Source organism: Trachurus trachurus (genome assembly GCF_905171665.1).
Source record: "Trachurus trachurus genome assembly, chromosome: 11".
Taxonomy (NCBI): Eukaryota; Metazoa; Chordata; class Actinopteri; order Carangiformes; family Carangidae; genus Trachurus; species Trachurus trachurus.
In genome coordinates, this window is record NC_139904.1 from 10,169,928 (window position 1) to 10,192,720 (window position 22,793).

The 22,793-nt window shown below is 45.4% G+C and overlaps 3 protein-coding genes across 3 annotated transcripts in view; all 3 read left to right on the forward strand.

Moving 5' to 3' along the window:
• Window positions 1–1,522: 1,522 nt before the first annotated feature.
• LOC310993940 (uncharacterized protein) lies at window positions 1,523–5,472 on the forward strand (the record flags this gene model as incomplete). Its single annotated transcript, XM_083982424.1, has 2 exons — window positions 1,523–1,808; window positions 3,910–5,472. The coding sequence occupies 2 exons, from the start codon at window positions 1,523–1,525 to the stop codon at window positions 5,439–5,441; spliced, it is 1,818 nt and encodes a 605-aa protein (XP_083838550.1). The 3' UTR covers window positions 5,442–5,472.
• Window positions 5,473–7,656: 2,184 nt separating this feature from the next.
• LOC310993623 (uncharacterized protein) lies at window positions 7,657–11,988 on the forward strand. The gene is made up of 2 exons (XM_083982028.1): window positions 7,657–8,199; window positions 9,616–11,988. The coding sequence occupies exons 1-2, from the start codon at window positions 7,893–7,895 to the stop codon at window positions 11,871–11,873; spliced, it is 2,565 nt and encodes an 854-aa protein (XP_083838154.1). The 5' UTR covers window positions 7,657–7,892; the 3' UTR covers window positions 11,874–11,988.
• Window positions 11,989–18,614: 6,626 nt separating this feature from the next.
• The window catches only part of npr1a (natriuretic peptide receptor 1a), a 50,445-nt gene continuing 46,266 nt past the window's right edge, over window positions 18,615–22,793 (forward strand). Inside the window, exon 1 of the mRNA XM_083982022.1 lies at window positions 18,615–18,722. The gene's annotated coding sequence lies outside the window, so the exon portion shown is untranslated. The remainder of the gene's footprint in view (window positions 18,723–22,793) is intronic.

Genomic DNA, 22,793 nt, shown 5'->3' on the forward strand with positions numbered 1-22,793 from the left:
TTTAATTGGGATAAAACACATAGCCTAACTATCCTTGGCATCGTGACATGAAAGCTATTTTTAGCGAGGCTGATCAACAGCATATTTTCACTAATGGTTTGCGTTGTAATGTTAATTTTATGAAGCATAAGTTATTTCTTGAGTATAAAGAAAAATGGGCTAATGATATCTGGTTTAAACCAAAGCTCAGAACCTATTGCCAGTTGAAAAATGTATATTGTTCAGAACCCTTTGTAACTTTGCCATTGGATAGATAGATAGATTGAAGAGATCTTTATGTGCCCAGTTGAGGGCTGGGATTCTCCCTCTGGCAATAGAAGTAGGTCGGTTTAACTCAGTACCTGAGGAGGAAAGACTACACATTATGTAATCTAAATGTAATTGAGGATGAACTGCATTTTGTGTTTCATTGTCCGTTATATGACGAAGCCAGGCAGTTTTTGTTTCAGAAAATGCAAAATGTGAAACCTGAGTTGTTTTGGGTTGATGATGAGATAAAGTTGGAATGGTTCTTCAGAAAAGAAGTCTTTACTATAGCTACTTAAAGCAGATATCAGCTTCACGGCCGTTTCGGCTAATGCTGCGTTCAAGGCAGGCTTTTTAAACCGTAAGTTACAGCTTCAAGTCACAACTACGACTTGGTAGCGTTCCAGGTAACCCGTAGCTCGTGTTTTTACCATCCTGTTGTCTGTGAAAGTTCCCTATAACGGCCACTCGTAACTTCCGACCCGTGAACTCGTACCAGATCGAACTGGTATGACTTCACAGGAAGGAAAAACACAAAGTACGAGTTTCTTTGAACGCACCATGAGTTAGCAGCCCCCGCCCTTGTCAGGCATCAATTGGTCCTTGTGCTACGTCACCACATTCACGCGCATCCCTTGGCTGCACACACAGCCCTTCATGCCGTTCTCTCTCCTCATTGGATAACACTTGTATCCCACAAGGAAAATTTTCTCCTCGGGTTACAGCAGAGCAGAGTGACGGAGAGACTCGTGTTTAGGCTGAAATACTTCATGTAAGTGATTGCTGACGGAAAATAGGACTATTTAGGACTTATATTAACAAAAACATTCCACTGATATCTGCTTTAAGTGCCTGGTCAAAAAGAAAAAGTGAATTATTTATGTGAATTCCATGTGGTTTTGGTTTTTGTTTTGTTTTGTCTGTGCTCTGATGATTTTGTTGTTTGTTGTCTAAATATGAAATATGTCTTGTAAGCCCTTATAGGCTGGGTGCCTTAATTGGTGCATGACACTTAAATAAATATAAATTCATTCATTCTTTAATTGTAGGGACTTTTTCCTTCAGTATTCCTCATCAGTCCCTCAGTGTGTGTGTGTGTGTGTGTGTGTAGGTCTCTCTCCTCCAGCCCAGCAGTGGTCGCTGTTCGCTCTCGCCGCTTCGCTCTCCTCTGCGCGCCCCGTCGTCGACGCGGAACTCGGTGTCTCTGTTTACCTCCGCGCTGCCTCCCTTTGTTCGCTCGGGGCTGAAATTGCGCAGAAAAGGCAGTGAAATAAAAATGTGCGCCGTGCAGCTGCTGCGGGTGTCGGTCCACCAGCGGATCAGCGCCGCCGCCGAAGACTTCCTGCTGCAGGTGGAGAGAGGAGAAGAGGCGGCGGAGGTCGCGGCGCTGAGGGCGCTGCTCACCGAGCGGCTGGCGGCGGCGGCGGAGGAGATCGTCGGTCTGTTGGAGGAAACCGTGGCGGAGTACGAAGACCGAGTGGAGCGGTCGGAGCGGGAGATCTGCCGCCAGAGGAGGCTGCTCGATGCCGTGCTGAAGCCCGAGGTCAGGCTGCACAGAGCGGGTGAGTCAGTCAGTCAGTCAGCCCCCCCCCTCCCTCCTCACTGGACTCGGACAACCTGGAGCCGACATGCACACGACGCCCCACACTTCCGCTTATAGCTTCAAAATAAAAGCCCTAGCCACTAGAATGAAGTGGTGACAGATTATTGAAGAGACCCCCTCCCATGAAAATCGTGTTTTTCGTGCTTTTCACATGTTCCTGTGGCATTTTTCTTATGTTAGAGGACATATCAGCAGAAAAGGAAGTGCAAAATTGCATTTCTGAGTTTTTCTGCCTTCAAATTGCTGTGAACCAATGGCAGACGCAAACTGGCAGTTTCAGGGAGACTGGAGCTGACGCGTCACAACCCCAGGGGAGGGCACTAGTGCTACAAGCTCCCGCCCCGCTCTGCATCTGGCTCAGAGGTGAAAGGCTTGACAGCTCGGTGTAGCTGTCAAGGTATAACAGGTATAGCTCACCTGGCTAAAAACCTCATAATCACAATTTAAAGACCACAGAGAATGTTTTAAAATAACCAAAAAGGGTCGCGGGAGAGGGAGTTTAATATTTTCCTCTGGCACGTCTAGGGGCACCCACCCACCGTAGGCCTAAATCAACTTGCAAAGAAAATATTCACACACCTGTAATGACAGATACCAGATTCTTTGAGTCGCCCCTGCCACATTTCACCAATGTTATAAAAACATACAAATAATTTACCGGTTTCACATGCAGCAAGTAGATGAAAAATTTACTTGCACTGTTTCAAATTTTAGGGGCAAAATGCCCCCATTTATGGACAGTCTGGAGCCCTGGGTGATTTTCTGTTTTCTAAACCAACATTTAAAGAAAAAAAAACCCATGCAGTTCTTCTCCATCCTTAAAGCAGAAGTAAGCGATATTTTTGTGTTAATATAAGTCTTAAATAGTTATATCTATACCAATAGATCCATGACGAGGGCGGGGGCTGCTAACTCCATCGGCTGACAAGAGGTTATGGTGCGTTCAAGGCAACCCGTAATTTGTGTTTTTCCGACCTGTGAAGTCGTACCAGTTTGATCTGGTACGAGTTCATGGGTCGGAAGTTACGAGTGGCCGTTATAGTGACTTTCACAGGTAAAACAGGTGCAACAGGAAGGAAAAACACGAGTGGGTTGCCTGGAACGCTACAAAGTCGTAAGTCGTGACTTGAAGCTGTAACTTACGGTTTCAAAAGCCGGCCTGGAACGCAGCATTAGCCAAAACGACCGGATATTATATTGTAAGAGAGGAGGATTTAAAGCAGAAGTAAGCGATTACTTCTGCTTTAAATCCTCCTCTCTTACAATATAATATTGGTCCTGGTTGTAATCAGTTATTAAAGGCTCAGACCCTGGCTCTGAGCCCCCCAAAGACGGCTGACATTGGTGACAATGGCTGTGTACACAGAACATTGTGCCAAAAAAAATCATCAATGGTTTGGGATATTTGGATTGATTAACGGTTGATGTTTGTGTCCACGGTTGGTGGTGGGGGGCCTCCAAGGTGCCTCTTACCTGGGGCCTCCAGAGTGTCTAGAAACGCCCCTGGCTCAGAGAGAGAGAGTGAGGTCAGAGCCAACCACAGGCGCCGTAGGGCCGACACCTTCCAAAATGTGGGTGTATAAAAGTAAAATAACACAAGATGCTGATAATTAGATGCATCGGCGAATTAAATATTTCATGAACCGTGCATCTCAATAAATTACAATATCATGGAAAGGTTTATTTATGTCAGTAATTCTGTTAAAAGTGAAACTAACACATTATAGATCCATTACACACAGAATGAAACATTTCACTTATTTATTTATTTTGTAATGATTATGGCTTAAATTAGAACCTAAAATTCAGTATCCAAAAAAAATTGAATATCACAAAATACCAATTAGAAAAAGCATTTTAAATAAGGAAATGTTGTCCTTCTGAAAAGTAAATCCATTTCTATGCACTCAATACTTGGTTGGGGCTGTTTGACTTAAACTACTGTAAATGGACTTTTCCGTGATATTCTAGTTTATTGAGATGCAGCGGTACAAGGCTGTGACCTCAGACGCTCAGGTCGTCAGGCGTGTCAGTGCTGATCCGGTGTCCTGTCTCCTCAGAGCTGCTGCACTCGGAGAACCAGAACCAGACCCAGACCGACCTCCTGCCTCCGGACGCCGAGGACCTGAACCAGTCTGAATACGAAGCAGCGGACAGCGAGGGGTCCTGCCCGGCCACGCCTCGCTGCCCCTCCCCCGCGTACAGTCTCCCCGTCTCACCAAGCAACTCTGTCGTCAACAGCGAACGGGACGACCCGGACAGCGACTGGGCGGAACCGAAACCGACTCCCAGACTCTCGCCGAAGAAAAAGAAAAGAGGACGGCCGCCGCTTCAGAAACCGACGTTCGTTGTCAGGAACAAACGGAAGCGGTCGACTCCGGCTCAGAGCTTCAACTGTTCCGTCTGCGGACGAGCGCTGCAGGGGAAAGGCTACCTGCTCAAACACGTCCTGCAGGCCTGCGCCAAGGACCCGGACTGCCGCTGCGGCTACTGCGGCGAGCGTTTGGACTCGCTGGACGACCTGTCCGCTCACCTGCGGGTTCACCAGGAGAAGTGTAAAACCTGCGCCTTCTGCGGGAAGGTCTTCCAGTCCATCCTGGCGCAGGAGCTGCACGTCCGGCTGCACACGGGAGAGAAACCGTACAGCTGCGACGTCTGCGGCAAGAAGTTCAGCCAGAAGGGAAACCTCACGTCGCACATGCGCGTCCACGCCACAGAGAAACCGTTCAAATGCAAACAGTGCAGCCGGGCCTTCTGTCACATGACCTCGTTGGAGCGACACGCGAAGGAGCACAGCAGCGAGGCCGCGCGTAAATGCAGCATCTGCGGGCAGGAGTTCAAGAAGCACCACGGCCTGAAACGACACATGGCGACTCATCACGCGGACGCCGCCCACAAACCAAAGAGATTTCGCACCCAAGTGCCTTCCTACACCTGCAAAGCGTGCGGGGAAACGTTCCACAGAAAGATCCTCTTGATGAAACACGTGGAGACTCACCTGCAGGACCCGGACCGCTGCTGCGGACTCTGCGGAAACCAGTTCGAGTCCGCCGCCAGCCTCGCCGCTCACCTGCGCTCCCACCGCGAGGCCAGCAACACGTGCGACATCTGCGGGAAGGGCTTCCCGGCTCACGCGGCGCTTGAGATGCACATGCGGATCCACACCGGAGAGAGACCGTACGTCTGCCGGTTCTGCGGTAAGACCTTCAACCAAACCGGCAACCTGAAGACGCACCTGAAGATTCACACGGGCGAGCGAGCGTTTTCCTGCAGCATCTGCGGGAAGGGCTTCACCCAGAAACAGACTCTGGACACGCACGTCCGCTTCCACAACAAGGAGAGGCGCTTCCTGTGTCAGGTCTGCGGGAAAGGCTTCATGCAGGACGTGGATCTGAAGAGACATTTGCTGATCCACACCGGAGAGAAACCGTACAGCTGCAGGGTCTGTGGAAAGAGCTTCCAGGCCAAAAGGTCGCTCAACGGACACCTCAAAGTTCACACGGCGGAGGGCGAAGAGCCCGGAAGGGAGCTGGACCAGGACTCGGAGCAGCAGAGGATCGAGAGTTTCTACACTGGACTCCTTCAGCTGTAGAGGATCGGTGTTAGAGACTGTTAAAGGAAAAGTTCAACATTTTGGCAAATTCTCCTTTCGCCATAATCCCTATAGTCGTAGCAGTAGGTTCGTTACCTTTAATTATCGGTGCATGCTGTTTTGAGATCAGCGGGGCAGAGACGTGAGCTGCTCAGTGAACACAATGGAGGTGAACGGTACAGGTCCCCTGTCCCTCATCGAACTCATCAAATACACAATCCAACAACTCCAAAACGCTCTGGAGGACAAGTTGTGACCTGCACATTCACCACACTATGAAATAATCATGTAACATTATGAGACAGAGTTGTTTTCGAGGCAAATGCGTAGCCCCCCCTGATCTACATCCCAGACACGGCTGCTGGGCGGACCACCACTTGTCCACCAGAGCGTTTTGGAGTTGTTGGATTGTGTATTTGATGAGTTTGATGAGGGACAGGGGACCTGTACCGTTCACCTCCATTGTGTTCACTGAGCAGCTCACGTCTCTGCCCCACTGATCTCAAAACAACATGCACCGATAATTAAAGGCAACGGACCTACTGCTACGACTATAGGGATTATGGTGAAAGGAGAATTTGCCAAACATGTTGAACTATCCCTTTAACACACGCACGTCTGGACTTAAACCAACAGTGTTAAACTTTATTCATCAGTTCTAAAATAATCTCTGTTTTGGTTCACACTGAAATGTGTCAATAGTAACAAGTTTCATAAACTGTCTGGTTGTAAAAGTTGACAGTAAATATCTGTTGTCCTCAGTGCTTTCAGTCCAGAGTGGATCATCTCATTTCTTCTAGGTCATCGCCTCCTATTTTCAAACGTATTTTCAAACGTATTTACGAGTCCATAGACAGAGACTTGTCGTCCCAGGCAATGACCAAGTCCCTGTCCCTGTGTTGGGAGTCACCAGCTGTTTGCAGTGGTTTAAATATTCATTAATTAGTGAGGACAGGTCAGGAGAGATCCTCATCTGAGTTCCTGTACATGTTACGCCTTGTTACGAGTCTCTCACGGACTGATATCGACACAGGATTGTGGCAAGAAATCAAAACACGACTTGTTCTTTATTTTTGTCAAAGACAAGAAAACTGTTTCCCCAAAGACGAACTTTAAAAGAACGTCGGCGTGAAGGTGAAGAAAGGTCGATTGAACCGTCCGATCAGATGAATGTGAGGCTCACAGTTTCTGTTTGGAGCCAAAAGTTCTTTCATTTTTCAGCCTCCATCAATTAAATATAAAAACATCAGTCACTGTCTTCAAAATAAATAAAGAGTTTCTGATTCTGACTCTGACTTTTACTTGTAAGGATGATGAGAGTCGTCATTTGTCTTAATCTGCTCAGATGTGGAAAATATCTCCTCGTAGTTTCTGACTGATCAGCCTTTTCTGCCTTACACCTGCTGAGGTCAGACTTTTATAACTTTGTTTCCAATAACAGAGATACTTGTTTCTCCATTTCCTTTATTTTATGTTTCTATATCAAACTGTGAACCTGTCATTTTATCTAAAACCAGCTCCTCACTGACAGAACAGCAGCTCTGGTGGATGAATATGAGCTCTGTCATTTTAATTTTATTCAAAAGTTATTCCTACTTTGAAACTGCTGTATAGGCTACATGAATTTAATATATGATTAGTAGGCTATATTGTACAGTGATGGGAATAACAGTTTTACAAAATGACGGCGTTACTAACGGCACTAGTCTCTAATGAGTAATCCAGAAAGATACTGTTTCCCGTTATAACGCCGTTATCGTTACTGACAAAAAAATGCACCGAAGCCCTGTCACAAAATAATATACCTGTTAAAGTGTACGTTATATACACAATTTATTCAGTCCATCAACTTATCAGAAAAAATCTGTTTTTCTGGAACAAATCACCTCACTCAGTATCCCTCCGCAGGGAGGGGCAAGTAAATTGACATATTTGAACATTTTATAAAAATGTAACACAATAGTTATTTTTCCTGATAATTAGTTATTTTTATAATGTATTAGGCTAATTCAGTAATTAACTCAGTTACGGGACTCGAACCGGGGCCGCCTGCAGCGAGGACTACAGCCTCAACACATGAGGCGGGTGCTCTACCAACTGAGCCAAACACCGCCCCAGGTCCGAAGCTATTTTTATTTGGTTTGTTCTTAGTAATAAATGTTGTCAAATGAAATGGCATATCATTATACAGTCATTTTGTAACTATTGACGTCAGCCAGGGGAGGGCCTCCAAATAAAATTTTGCTAAGGGCCCCAATTTGGCCAGGGGCGGCCCTGCCAACACTGATAGATAGCATCACTCTCCCTGGTATGATCAGTGTAGTATCTATCCTCCGGTCCAGCAGGGGTCAGACTCGGGCTCCTCCTCCCCACAGTGAGAACCGGTGACCCGGACCAGGACCGGGTTGTTTTCCTTCCTGCGGCCGGGGGACAGCGCTCTGAACGGGGATCATGGCTCTCAGCGAAGCCCTGACGGAGGCGGTGTCGGAGCAGCTGCGGTGGCTCGGGGAGGAGGTGCTGGAGCTGCTGGAGCAGCAGCACGGCAGCGGCTCTCGGTCCCGGTCCGAGTCCGGGTCCGGGTCCGGAGGCCGCCTGCTCCTCCTGCTGCGGCGGCTCCTCAGCAAGCGGCTGGCGGCGGCGGCGGAGCGGATCGTGGGTTTACTGGAGCGGGAGGTGGAGGAGTACCGGCGGCAGCTGGAGCGACAGGGCCGGCTGCTGGACGCGCTGCTGAGCCCGGAGGTGCGACTGAAGCGGACAGGTGAGTTATTGTTATTATTATCATCACCTGGCTGCAACTGGCTGCAACTGCTCCACAGACCAGCGCCATGTTGGAGCCACATTACCGCTCAGACTGTTGCTAGGTAACCAGAGGTCAAACAGCGTTACCTGGGTGAGAGGGTGAAGGGCCCTCTGACAGCTGGAGTTAAAAGTTTGTATTTATCAGCAACTGTGATGTTTTTAATCAGGAATAGAGTTTTAATGATCAATAAAGAATCAAACAAACCGTCTAGATCCACATCAGAACAGGTGATTATCTTTTTTTCTTTTCTTTTACTTTTATTTGCTCTTGCTTTTAACTCTGTTTTTAGTGTTTTGTTTGTTTTTATTCTGTCTTATGCTTCTTCTTTTTTTTTTAATGTTTTGTCTTCATGTCTTTATGTAAAGCACATTGAGTTGCCTTGGTATGAAATGCGCTATATAAATAAAGATGCCTTGCCTTGCCTTGCCTTTACAACAGCTGTTAACCGGACTTGCAGCGTTGCATTCTTCACAAGGTTGCGCAATATGTACACCATGAATGAAAAGTAACAATAACATAATGTGAAGAACACAATAACAGATTCAACCTAAGGTCCTTTACTCAACTGCAGCTTTCGACCTCACACACACACACACACACACACACACACACACACACACACTTCATCACCCATCCAGTTTTTTTGTGGCATAGTATGCATTATATCCTTATATCATAATGCATTTTAAATACATTGTTGTAGCCTTCTATTTATGTTTACCACAGGTTTTTATTCTGACCTTTTATCTTTTTCTATATGGCCTTATATTTCTGAGACTAATTTCTCACAAGGGAGACAAATAAAGAAAACTTTGAACTGTGAGGTAAAAACATTTAAAGGGATAGTTCAACATTTGGCAAATTCGCATGTTGCCATAATCCCTATAGTCATAGCAGTAAATTCATTACCTTTAATTATCGGTGCATGTTGTTTTGAGAGCCACGGGATCAGTACTTTCGATCAGTATTCAGTACTTTCGCCTTTCCCTCAAAACTCGTCAAGTACACAATCCAACAATGCCAAAATGCTCTAGTGAAGAATTTGTGACCTGCACATTCACCACGCTATGAAATAATAATGTATTATGTAACATTACGACACATGAAGCAAACACTCAACAACAGGCATCAATGATGCTTCAATAACTCCTGTGTTACAGCAGTGTGAGAGTGACCTGTACAGACGTCTCTGTGTTTTATTCTGCACTTGTTTGAAACTAATTCACCTTCAACCTGCAGGTAAAACATGTCTTTTATTATGAAATACAGTTATCCTTTCTCAGTGTGCAGCCACTGTCGGATACTTAGGGATTAATTAAATGATTGATCGTTCATCTTCATTAAAATTTATGTACATTTTTATTTGCCTTTCAGACTCTGTTCGCTTGTACGATCTCAGAAGATGCAGCACCGAACAGTTTCAGTCCTCACAACCTGAGTCCAAGCCCACCCTCCTCCTCCCCCCCGCCGCCCGGCCCAGCTCTCCCACCTCTTACATCTCCGCAGTCGAAAGCATCGACAGCGATGGCGATTACGGCGACGGCTCCAGTGATAAGGACGCTGATGAAATTCAGACCTCGCCACCGGAGGCCGAGCCCTCCCCTCTCCTCCTCCTGCCCGCCGCCCGGCCCAGCTCCGCCTCCTCAGATTTCTCCGCAGCCGAAAGCAACTACAGCAACGACAGCGATGGCGATCACAGCGACAGCTCCAGTGATAAAGACGCTAAGAGGACGGGGGCCGGTAGAGGACAGCGGTCCGGGGCGAGGAGACGGCCGGCAGCGTCACTGGACGGGCCGGCGACTCACCGCTGTTTCATCTGTAGAAAAACCTTCCGCCACAAAGGGAATCTGGTGAAACATGCGGAGACTCACGCAGACAACCCCGAATGTCTCTGTGGAGTCTGTGGAGAAGGTTTGGAGTCGTCGGAGAGCTTGTCGGACCATCTCGGCTCTCACAGAGAAACCGTCGGTGGCAACAACGGCGGCGGCGGCGGCGGCGGTGGGACGTGTCGCATCTGCGGCAAAACGTTTCAGAACGTGGAGACGCACATGAGGAGCCACACGGGAGTCAAACCCTTCAGGTGCAACATCTGCAGCAAGAGGTTCCCCCGACCCGGAGCGCTGAGGAGGCACAAGATGATCCACAGCAGGAGGAAGAGCGCCAACGTCTGCCCGATCTGCGGAGCGTCCTTCAACCAGCGGCCTGCGCTCCAGGAGCACCTGAAGGTCCACGAAGACGGAGGAGAGGACGACGGAGACCAGAGCGAAGACAACGAGGGCGAGGAGGGTAAGAGAGACAGAGGGCCGAAGCCTCAGTCGGTCTCGCACTGCTGCAAAGTCTGCGGCGACTCGTTCCACAGCCAAGGCTTCTTGAGGAAACACGCCGAGACGCACTGCCGGGGCTCTCAGAGCGTCTGTGGCGTCTGCGGGCAGCGGGTGGACTCGCCCGGCGATCTGCCGTCTCACCTGCAGTCTCACAGAGAGACCAGCGGGGTCTGCAGGATCTGCGGGAAGAGTTTCCAGAACATGGAGACGCACATGCGAAGCCACACGGGGGTCAAACCGTACGTCTGCGACATCTGCAAGAAACGTTTCCCCCGACCCGGATCTCTGAGACGCCACAAGAAGATCCACAGCGGGAAGGCCGTCGCGGAGACCAACGAGGGGGAGATCCACGACGACGAGGACCTCGAGCCTCCGGCGGACCCCGAGGACCTGAGGTGTGATGCCACCGAGGCGTTGACTCACTGCTGTAAGGTCTGCGCCGAGTCTTTTCAGAGTAAAGGCGGTTTGAGGAAACACGCAAAGAGCCACTCCGCCGAGTCCGTATGTGCCGTCTGTGGCGAGAGTCTGCCGCCGTCAGAGTCCCTGGCGGCTCACCTGCAGAAGCACAGAGACGCCGGTAAAATCTGCCACATCTGCGGCAACACCTTCCAGAACATCGAGACGCACATGCGGAGTCACACCGGCGTGAAACCGTACCAGTGCAGCATCTGCGGTAAGTCTTTCCCGAGGCTCAGCGCTCTGCGGCGCCACAAGCGGATCCACAGCGGCGAGAGGCCGTACATCTGCGAGTTCTGCGGGAAGACGTTCACCGATAACAGTTCTCTGACGACGCACATCAGGAACCACACCGGGGGCAGACCGACGCAGCGAGTTCCCTGCGAGACCTGCGGGAAGAGCCTGGCGTCGGTGCACGTGCTGGAGGTCCACAGGAGGATCCACACGGGCGAGAAGCCGTTCGAGTGTCGCGTCTGCGGGAAAGCCTTCAGGCAGATGGGAGGGCTGAACGCTCACATGTTGACCCACACCGGGGAGAAGCCGTTCAGCTGCAGCTTCTGCAACAAGAGCTTCAGCACCAAAGGATACCTGGAGACGCACATCCGCTTCCACAAGAAGGAGCGGGCGTTCAGCTGCCACGTGTGCAGCAAGGCCTTCGTCACCAAGAACGACCTGAAGAAACACCTGCTGACCCACACCGGGGAGAAACCCTACAGCTGCAGGGTCTGCGGGAAGAGCTACCAGGAGAAACGCTCCAGAGACGTCCACATGAAGGTCCACCTGGACGTCCAGACGAGCAAAGAGCCGATCAGGAGGGCGGACGGTCGTCAGCCGGAGTTGATGCAGCTGTAGATTAAACTCGGACTCGTGTTTCTACGAACCAGCAGCTGGGTTTGTTGAACTGGCAAAGTGACGGACAGAAATCTGCTGTGATGGTCCTTCAATCGTCAGCAGTGGAAAAACAAAATCCAACACAGCAAATGTGTCTATAACCTTTAAAGGGATACGCCAACATTTATTTTTCGTGTCTTGCCTCACTCCCGAGTCCATGACCAGCAGATAGACACCATCCTTTCGACTGTGCGTGCAGTAACAAGGGAGATGGAGCCGTATCGCCCGTAATTAGCTTAGCTCAAATGCTGGAAGTGTATGGGTAGTGTTAGCCTGCCTCCTACCTGAGCCGAAATCAGCTGTCAGAAGCTGATTTCATTTTTGCTCTAAACTCTGTAAATATATCACTTTATCAACATTTCAAACATTACACAGTGTGTTGTTAATTTGTCTAAATACCAGCTGCTGGGGCGGTGCGTGGCGCAGTGGTTAAAGCGGCCGCCCCATGTAGAGGCTACAGTCCTCACCGCAGGCGGCTCCGGTTCGAATCCCGCATCGGGCAGCCCTTTCCTGTCTATCTCTACTATGTGCTATCAAAATAAAGGCAAAAAAGCCAAAAATATATACTTAAAGGGACAACGAGGAGTTTTGGAAAAGCGAAGCGTTTTCACACTACATTTATGAGCCTCCGCGCGCACCGTAAAATTCTTTTGACCGGCGCAAGACGGACTCATGTTTTCATTCATCAAGAATTAAAGTCAGAGGTTCGAAGACGATCACATACCGTCTTAGTTCCGACCATAAACGGCGATTCAGCTGCGTTATTCTCATGACTCGTTGCGAAACCGAAAGTAAAAAACGCTGGTCGGCTCGACCAGCATCTCCGCCACCACTAATAATAACAAAATAACGATAGAGACAGAACGATATATTTATCGAAAATGGGCCCATTAACAAGTGTGGGTAGCGGAGATTCATCCACATTAACGTGAGACTTTTTTATAACCGAATAGAAACTCCTCGTTGTCCCTTTAAAATAAATACCAGCTGTTTACAATTTTGTTCGGACGAATTCGGCGCTACTCATTACACACTCATTACACTTGTGACCAACGCACTTCCTGTTACTTTCACAAAATAAAACCCCCGTTGCCCTTTACATACAGAAAACCATGACGATAGAATTTGTGCTTTTACTTTACAAGATGCCTTACCGGAAGGTTTTGTCAGCTCTGAGACGAAGATCGGTCCGTTTAGAGTTGCTGAAGAGTTTCTCTGATGACTTTAGGTGGAGGCAGGCTAACACTACCGATACACTTCCAGCGTTTGAGCTAAGCTAATTACGGGCGATACAGCTCTATCTCCCTTGTTACTGCACGCACAGTCGAAAGGATGGTGTCTATCTGCTTGTCATGGACTCGGGAGTGAGGCAAGACACGTAAAAAAAAATGTTGGCGTATCCCTTTAAGTAATATTTCATAGTTTCAGACAAAACCTATTTATTTTTCACTTTTTTCCATTTCGGATAATTTAAAAAATGTATTTTCCTATTTTTTTTATTTTCTGCTCTACTACTGAGATGTTCAGAAAAATGCTTTGCACTCCAAAAACGGCCCATTTGTTCTTTTTTAAATAAAAGTTTGTTCTGCTTCAGTGACTTAAGGAATGTATTTATTGTTATGGGTTGTTAGGTTTGTTTCTTGGGGATGGCGGGTCTCAGATGTACTAACCTTCCTGCCGGTTCTTAGGCCCTTTAATAACTTCCAGTAGTCATTTAATTAGTTCCTTTTGGTCTTTAAACTTCCCAGGGATACGTGAAGGAGTCTTGTGATCAATGAATGAGTTTTTTAAGGTCCTTGAAATGGTCCTGGAGTCCTTTAAATATCACAAAAGGCCTTGAGTTGATTTCATTTGTCCTTGAAATGTTCAAGTTAATATTATGTTCCATAGATCATTAAATTAGGCTCCGGGCTTTTCAAGATTGAAACTTTCCAAATACTTGACGTGAAAGTTTCCAGTCATACCTACAGTAGATGAGGGTTAGGGTTAGGGTTAGTGATTGGTCAGTTTGGCAGTCACATTAGGGGCGTGGGAATGGGAAAGCCCGCAACGTCACGTGTTTTATAGGTGAGCTTCAATGGAATAAACCAACGAGGGAATATTTAGGAACAAACAGTCAAGGTCTTTGCTTAAAAACATGAATGGGAAACATCAGAGACCGGCCACTTGTCTTTTAGGTAGTGGAAAAGTTTGCAGTAAATTAGACTGTACACAACTCATTTTACACATAGCCTACTAAATATTGAAAATGTCCACAGAGTGACTGAACAGTTTCTCCACTAGATGTCGCTGCTTGAACTGGCAACCATTGAAACCTGTGTTAGTGTAATAATTATAAACTTTCTTTGGGACTGCCACCATTCACACTAAACAGAGAGAAAGACAAAGACATAATTCACATTTGGGCAGACTCATATTGACAGAGAGAAAGACACGTATGATGTAATTAACACTAATTACATCTCTGTAACTCTGAGAGATGTAATTAAAGCTGGTTTCATCCTCCAGGTAGAAGAAGAGCGGCAGGTAAGGGGGTGAAGTTTCATTTCAGACCTTAAACAGCACGAAGCCCAAGTTTAAGGACCCGAGGAGGACAGGACACACAGTTCACACACCAATCTTCAATGAAATCAAGGAGAGACCTGAAACAGACCTGAGTTCTCTGTCCAATCAGATTCAGTCCTGTGGAGAGGAGCTCAATCTACACAGGTTCCTATAATTAAGGAGGAATCTCAGGCAACGATCATGTAATGCTGGAGGCTGCAGTCAGAGCAGAGGTCGACTCCCTGCACAAAGATACTCGGGTGAGATAAACATATGTCCCAGCGTAGATTTTAAGTTTGAAAACTATTTTTAGTAACTTCATTTCAATAAATATGATCTTATAGTTCAGTAAAGTTGCAGAAGACTGATTTCTATTGTTTATATATATGCATACGTATATATATATTTTTTTTTCTTCCAGATGCTCTGCTGGTTTAAACGGGAGGAGGTTGGAGCATCAGGAAATGAGGTAGGTGACCGATACCAGTTTTTCATCTAATCCGATCCATCCAGCTTCACATAGAGGAGTTTCACCGTGGGCGGTAAACACCTGATCACGAGACCAGAACCTGAAAGGATGAAACAGACCACCATGAACCACCATGAACGACTACGAGGACTTAAAAAACCAAAGACAATGTTGGGTCTGAAGATTCAAGAACTTTATTTTGCCATTTTGTGCACAGAGAAGCTGGGTACAATAGGAATTTTCTCAGGAGTCAAACTGAGTTAAAAGAGTTAAAATGTTTTAAAAGAATTTTAAAGGAATAAGTCAATATAAGGCAAAAACGAAAAAGAAAACATCAATCAATCAATCAATCAATCAATCAATCAATCAATCAATCAATCAATCAATCAATCAATCAATCAACTTTATTTATCAAGCACATTTAAAAAACCACAGGGGAAGCCAAAGTGCTTTACATTGAGACATTAAATAGGTTTAAAGGTGTACAGAAAAGAAAATTGAATTTGAGCCCACTTTGGGTCATAAAATTAATGTAATAACTCATCTTTCAGACGTTGTAGGCCAAACTTTGTGCAAAATTCTATTTTTGAGTAAATCCGGGCTGAAAGTGTGTATTTTTTTTTTCGCATTGGATAATGCAGGCGCACGGATTATACGTCAGCCTGTACACGATTCACCAGCCACTGATATTGGATCCGTCATCCGTCATTCAAACGTCTGAGACACGCACACACACACGGAGCTCGGGCTCGCCCCAAGCTTTGAATATCCCGCCCGCTCGATAACGACCAATCAAATTCGTTTTCCTTACTCGGGTAAACTCGTGTTGCAGCTTGTGACAACTCGGCGCGACAAACAGGACAAACGGCCATTTCTGTACACCTTTAAAGGGACAACGAGGAGTTTCTATTCGGTTATAAAAAAGTCTCACGTTAATGTGGATGAATCTCCGCTACCCACACTTGTTAATGGGCCCATTTTCGATAAATATATCGTTCTGTCTCTATCGTTATTTTGTTATTATTAGTGGTGGCGGAAATGCTGGTCGAGCCGACCAGCGTTTTTTACTTTCGGTTTCGCGGCGAGTCATGAGAATAACGCAGCTGAATCGCCGTTTATGGTCGGAACTACGACGGTAACTGAACCTCTTTGAACCTCTGACTTCAATTCTTGATGAATGAAAACATGAGTCTGTCTTGCGCCGGTCAAAAGAATTTTACGGTGCGCGCGGAGGCTCATAAATGTAGTGTGAAAACGCTTCACTTTTCCAAAACTCCTCGTTGTCCCTTTAAGATTAAGATAAAAGGCATAAAGACACAAACACAAAATCACTTTAAAAAGCAAACAAACAAGAAAAAGCAAAAAACAGAATAAAGGAACAAACAACCTCACTGCAAGTGCTTTTAGGGAATGACAGACAAAAATTAAGGTGAACATCAATAAGTAACATAGATAAATGACATTAAAGAATAAAATAGCTGCCAAAATATATCATATATACAAAATTTTAAATATGTATGTAAGGTCCTTTAAAGTGCAAAAGTGGCAGGTCAATTATCTGACACGTTACATGAATCTGAATATATAAGCAAGACAAAGATGAGTTTTTTTTTTTTCTCCATTTGTCTTTTTTCTTCTCAGATTCAAGGATCCAACCAGGAGCCAGTGTTTCTGCCGACTCATCGTCAGTGGGACAGGTAAAGTGGGCGGGGCTTGTTGGTGACATCATTGCAGACTGCAGCGAAACTTTCTGGTCAGTTTGTTCAACATTTTCCCTCAGATGAGAAAGAAACATCCAAGAGTGTTTTCATTAACAGGAGAGTGTGGGAGGAAGAGAGGGAGTGTGTGTGTGTGTGTGTGTGTGTGTGTGTGTGTGTGTGTGTGTGTGTGTGTGTGTGTGTGTGTGTGTGTGTGTGTGTGTGTGTGTGTGTGTGTGTGTGTGTGTGTGTGTGTGTGTGTGTGTGTGTGTGTGTGTAGGTGGGTGGGTGGTGATCATTTCCAGGAAGAGGTACAAAGAGGGAGCGTTTGTGTTTGTGTGTTACTAAGTGATTTCCTGGTTCGGCCGGGTGTATCCTGTTAAAACACACACACACACACACACACACACACACACACACACACACACACACACACACACACACACACACACACACACACACACACACGCTGGGTCATGTGTGTGCTGTCCATTAACTACTTGACCACATAGACACACACACACACACTGATTCTGACATCACATTAAAAGTCGTGGCATCACAATCAGTGTGTGTGTGTGTGTGTGTTTGCTCATTTTATTGTAATGTCAAGAGTGAAAACAGTGACACAAAAAACTTTATTTATAATATGAAACGCTTTATTTACAACAAAGTCTTCACGATCAGGTCAAAGCTGGTGAGTTCAGACTGAAGCTGAAGGTCGAGGTTTAACAATAAACACTTCAGTCATTATTAAACAGTAACATATTATGAATGTTGAGTGTGAAGTCATAGTTTCACTGACATTTTTTAAATTCTTTTGTCTTCGGTCCAGCAAATAAATGTGAGGTCATCTCAGCCGGACACCGAGGAAATATGGTTGTTATATAATAATAATTATAATAATAATACATAGCATAATGTGCAGATACACAATAAGGTCTCGTGATGTTTTGAAGAACACAATAACAGACTCAACCTAAGGTCCTTTACTCAACTGCAGCTTTCGACCTCACACACACACACACACACACACACACACACACACACACACACACACACACACACACACACACACACACACACACACACACACACACACAGACTAAAATAGCAGCTCTAATTGGGAGGAAGAAAAAAAACCTGACAGAACAATGGAAGAGGAAGAAATGAAACCAGACTCAGTTTCATCAAGGAGAGAGACACACTGTGATACTACAACTGTAACACAACAATGACACAATAAATAAAACAGACTCAAGATTCGAGTCCAGAACACAAAGTGATGGAAGATGTTATAAACTATCACTATCACTCACAAGAAAATAAATCTAATTAAAATGACTGTAATGATTTATTATAATTATTAGTATTTATTGATACAGGCTAATAAATAGTTCATTGATCAACATGCAGGTGTCAGGGTGTTCATGGCCACCAGGGGGCCCCTCGGGGACCAGGGTGTTATTAGAAAGTGTCCGCCCCCTTTTTTAACAGTATCCCTAATTAAACAGCCGATTGATTATTGATTTCCAGGCGCGTGCACGTTCGTGTTTTCTGATTCCTACTCTGATATGCTAGAAGTGAAGTGCACGTTGCCCCCCCCCCCCCCCCCCCCCCCCCACACTCCTCCTCATCACGGTAATTGAATCTCCCCTCCGCACAGTCAGCATCATCAGGACTCTGCTGCCCTCGTGCCCTCTTGCACCACACGCGCGCAAAACAAAGTGTGTGTCCCTGCTGAGTGCGCGTGCCCGCTGTGCCTCTCGGTTAGTGGACACACACACACACACATTCACAGACCGCAGCTGCAGCACCGACAGTGAAACCTGGGACATTAACGGGACACGGATTTCTTTTTTCCTCTGCTCGGAGGAAACAGTCACCGGAAACCGACGGAGTCTCCGGTGCGTGGACCCGAGACTGATCCAGGTCTTTCCCGAGCCCACTTCTTTTCTTTTCCTCTCTGCTCGGTTTGTTGCTGTGGAAACATCCGCCCGTTTCTTCTTTCTTTCTTCTCCGTCTTGTTCTCCCACTTCTTCCTCTTCTCCCACTGGAGCCATGCAGCTGGAGGAAACCACGGACTGAAGATCTGAGCAGGTAAAAAGACCCGAAACATTCACCGAGTTGGTCGTTCACCTGGAAACAACCGGAGACTCCGACTATTTGATCTGAGTGAGTGAGTGAGTGAGGGAACAAATCTGATCACAGCTGATTATCCGTTAATCGATTAGTAGCTAGATCACCTATAAAACAAAAAGTAGCTATCTGGTGATTAGTTTTGATAATCAATAATGACTGTTTGATCAGTGAAGTTCCACAGGTGTCAGTGAAGAGATTCAAGGGGTGGGTGATAATCAATCATCTTTATTATATTATCATAAAAATCACAGTGAAGTCTCAGTATCAGATTGGATATTGATCTGTGATTTTCTGTGAACTACTCACATAAAGACACAACACAATATCCACTGAACAACATGAGATTGTACAGCTGAACTGTTAATCCAGTGAAGCAGTGACAACTCCTGTACAAAAAGTACAGGAGTCATAATGATATACAGTGTTATAAATATCATATACTGCATCACATATTGTAAACAGCCACGTTACAGGAATAATACTATAAAAGCACAGTAATAGTCTTGTTATCTGCTCTAAATTAATTATCCTTACACTCACACGCGTGTATAAAACAACGATATATAGACCATTAAAGTCCACAACAGCTGAGGCTCAGGTGGCCTCCACTTTAACATCATCATATAAGACGCGTCGTAGTCTGTAAATAATCACATTAACGGTTCGGGATACGAAAACATGGTCGTAGTATCAGGATCAATGGCGTTGATGATGCACAGATGTGTCGTCTTTACCATCTAAAACCAGACACAGCTGGATCTGGACTCCAGGTTCAAAGAGGGTTGAAAAAAAGAAAAAAAAAAGAAAGAGCATCCCCAGTTTTGCTCATGCAGGATCGGTTTAGTTTCTATGACAACAGTATCTTGACGACAAATCACCACTACAACCACCACCACCAGTGAGTGACAGGTTTATTTTGACATTGATTTCCATCATGCGGGGAACAACCACCAGAGCTGGTTGGTTGTCAAGCCTTGAGAGACTAAAAAGTGAGGAGGTCGTTATCAGCGTTAGTGAGCTGATGAGCTGCCGTTCTGATTGGCTGTCCAGCGCCTTTTTAGAAAACATCACGGATTTTTCAACAGAAGCGCTCCGAGACGAGGGAGTGCATTGGCAAACAGGCGCCGACTGGCTGCAGGGTTGTTGGCGGCTGCAGACGTAGTTCATCTGGGACATCTAAAAATAAAGGCAGCACTTAAATTACTTTAAATTAGAATTGGTGAATATAACACAACGTCATCTGCATAGAAGTGAATAGTGCAATAGTGAATAATCTTATTTTCTTCGTCATCACGGTATCAACAAGTATTGCAAAAGGCTGCTTGAAATGCGATGAGTAAGTTTTATGTACAGCCGCCATGCCTTCACTCTCATATACTGCATACCTGTAACCTGAGCTGCACAGTTAGACGCAACGTAACGCAACGTAACGCAATGCAACGCAACGGTGAACTTCCATTAGGTCCCTCAGATAAAGCGCGCACATGGCATCGATCAGCATATTTGTTCTGGCACGACTTCTCGTGTTTAGTCGACTTATAATATTTAGAGTTTCTTTACAGCGTGCAAACTTTCCACTCTTCTGCTTCTCTGTTTTTGATGTGTTTGTCATTTTTCAAACAGAAAGTTTTCTGAAAGACACAGTAACTGTATGGCTAATATGCGTCAATGAATATTTGCTTATTTATCGTAAGTCATATCGTCATTGTGTCATTGCGATATTGAACATCGCACATTTTGCTGATACCACACTGGCTTTAAAGTGAATATGAGAAAAACAGGAGGTCAACAATAAAAACTGTGGTCCTAAAGTAGAGCCCTGAGGAACTACTTTGTGTTAACTTATGTGTTATTATGAGATTTTTATATATTCCGCAAAAGAATCACAGATGAATCAGATATTTGTGGTGATTGAGGGAACAGAGGAATATTATAGAAATATTGTTTTATATCCGTTCACCTGATGTTTAATTTAAATTGTTCGGCTCATATGACTGTACATGGCTGAACACACTAGTTTGTGACGCAGCTTCATACTCTGCTGCTGCTCACCTGTCGTCCAGGTGTGTGTCTATGTGTGTGTGCGTCAGTGTTTGAATCTTTGTCCACATTCAGAGTAAAGACGACAAAATAAGAAACATAGACCCACACTCACCCACCCACCCACCCACACGGGGCTTTAGAGCTCAGGACGTTTTCCAGGACCTCGTCAGAAAACCACTGTCATGTTGTTCCTGGCTGTGTGTGTGTGTGTGAAGTGTGTGTGTCACGTGTAGTGTAACCGTTTGTCTGACCCACTGACTGCACGCGCGTGTGTGTAATGTTGTGTGTTTGTGTTTCTAACCTGAGTGTTTGCTCCACTCGTTTCTCCTGGTGTTTCGCAACAATGATTACGTAATACTGAAGCTGCTGGAGAACAATGGCTCATACACACACACACACTGTAACACACACTGTAATACACTGGCACTATAACATATATTAACACACACATACACATATACACACACACACACCGATAGACTCACAAACTGAATAATAAAACAAATTGAATGTTACATCTGTCACACTTAGAGGTGAAACTGCCAAAGTGTCACCGCTGCTGCATTTGGAGATTGAACAGGACAGGTTTGTTTATCCAGAGGACGCTTTTATCCAGAGCAGAGAATTAAGATTTAGTGACGGGGTAGGTGACAGGTAAACATTAATAATGGTAATTTTCAGCCGCAGGACAGTCTGAGTCTAAGACTGAGAACAGAGCACACTATACAGACCGTCTCTGTTTTGCCTCTAAACTGTGTTTATTCACACATCCACCTCTAGAAATATGTGAATATCTTGAATTTATGTGTTGAATTGTGACAGACTTTGTCGTCATCATCCACAGAAATCGACACCACCATTCATTCTTTTGGTGACATTTATTCGTTAGTCATATTTTCACACTACATAACTGGCCCGTATCCCACTTGGAGGCCACTGTTGGACATTAGCTCCATAGTTGTGGCCCTCTGTGGCCCCACAAACACACATGGGGCTCATATGGAGCTAATGGACAACAGTTGTTGGAGCCCACATGACCATGTTGGCCAAGTTCCCAGAAATCCCAGCGGCTCCTAAAGGGGATCCATGTTTTTCTTTTTAAATACAGACTTAATTAATATATTAGAAAGAAAAAAACGAGGTTTGATTGTGGGGGAAAGGTTGGTCCGTGGGGGGGGGGTTTGCCCACAATTTCTTCATTTGAGTTTTAAGCAGCAAAAAGAAAAACAGTCTTTGACATTCCTGCAATGTGTCATACAACATAGGTTAGCTGCCTTATTATGATGAAAACGCAACATAAAACAAAACAATCACATAGAGAACACCAACCAACATGTTTCTCCTGTTATTTAAACAGATGATAAACACCACATAGTGGAGTCTTATTGAATGCTATAATGAAAAATTATAGGTATTAGGGAGAAAAATAGAAAAGAAAAAAGATAATAATAAAATATATTAATAATCACAATCTTGGAAACTGCTGCACCCACATCAATTAGTCATTAATTTGATTGTCTGTTAAATCTGAGTCTTCAGTGTGTAAGTTATCGTTTCTAAATATAGACTTGATAACATCTGTCTTGACTCTTTACCATTGAGTGGTACTTGGTTTATGACTCTTTTTCCATAATAGTGCAATGCATTTTTTGGCATTAAAGAGGAACTAAGCAGGACTTTTCGCGTGGCTATGCTACATTTATACCTTAAATAAAAAGCTCCAGAGTAATTGTGATCATTAACTACGACTTGTGACTTGTTACGAGTGAGAACGGAGGCTCTCTGTCTTCCACCTGGCGTCTCACGGCTGAAAACCAACCTTGCAACATCAGTGTAGTTACTCGGTCGCCGCCGACCCGGTGTCCCAGCTCTCGTCTCTGCTGCACCACGACACAAACGCACTCTGTTACCCGTAATCTTTTCGTTTATGACAGTTAAGACTACACAAATATACACGTCGTAACATCGTATATGTTATCTGCCGCT

Coding starts and splice junctions, on each gene's coding strand:
- LOC310993623 (XM_083982028.1), top strand. CDS start 7,893: ATGGCTCTCAGCGAAGCCCTGACGGAGGCGGTGTCGGAGCAGCTGCGG. Junction 8,200..9,615: donor GGTGCGACTGAAGCGGACAG/GTGAGTTATTGT, acceptor TTTGCCTTTCAG/ACTCTGTTCGCTTGTACGAT.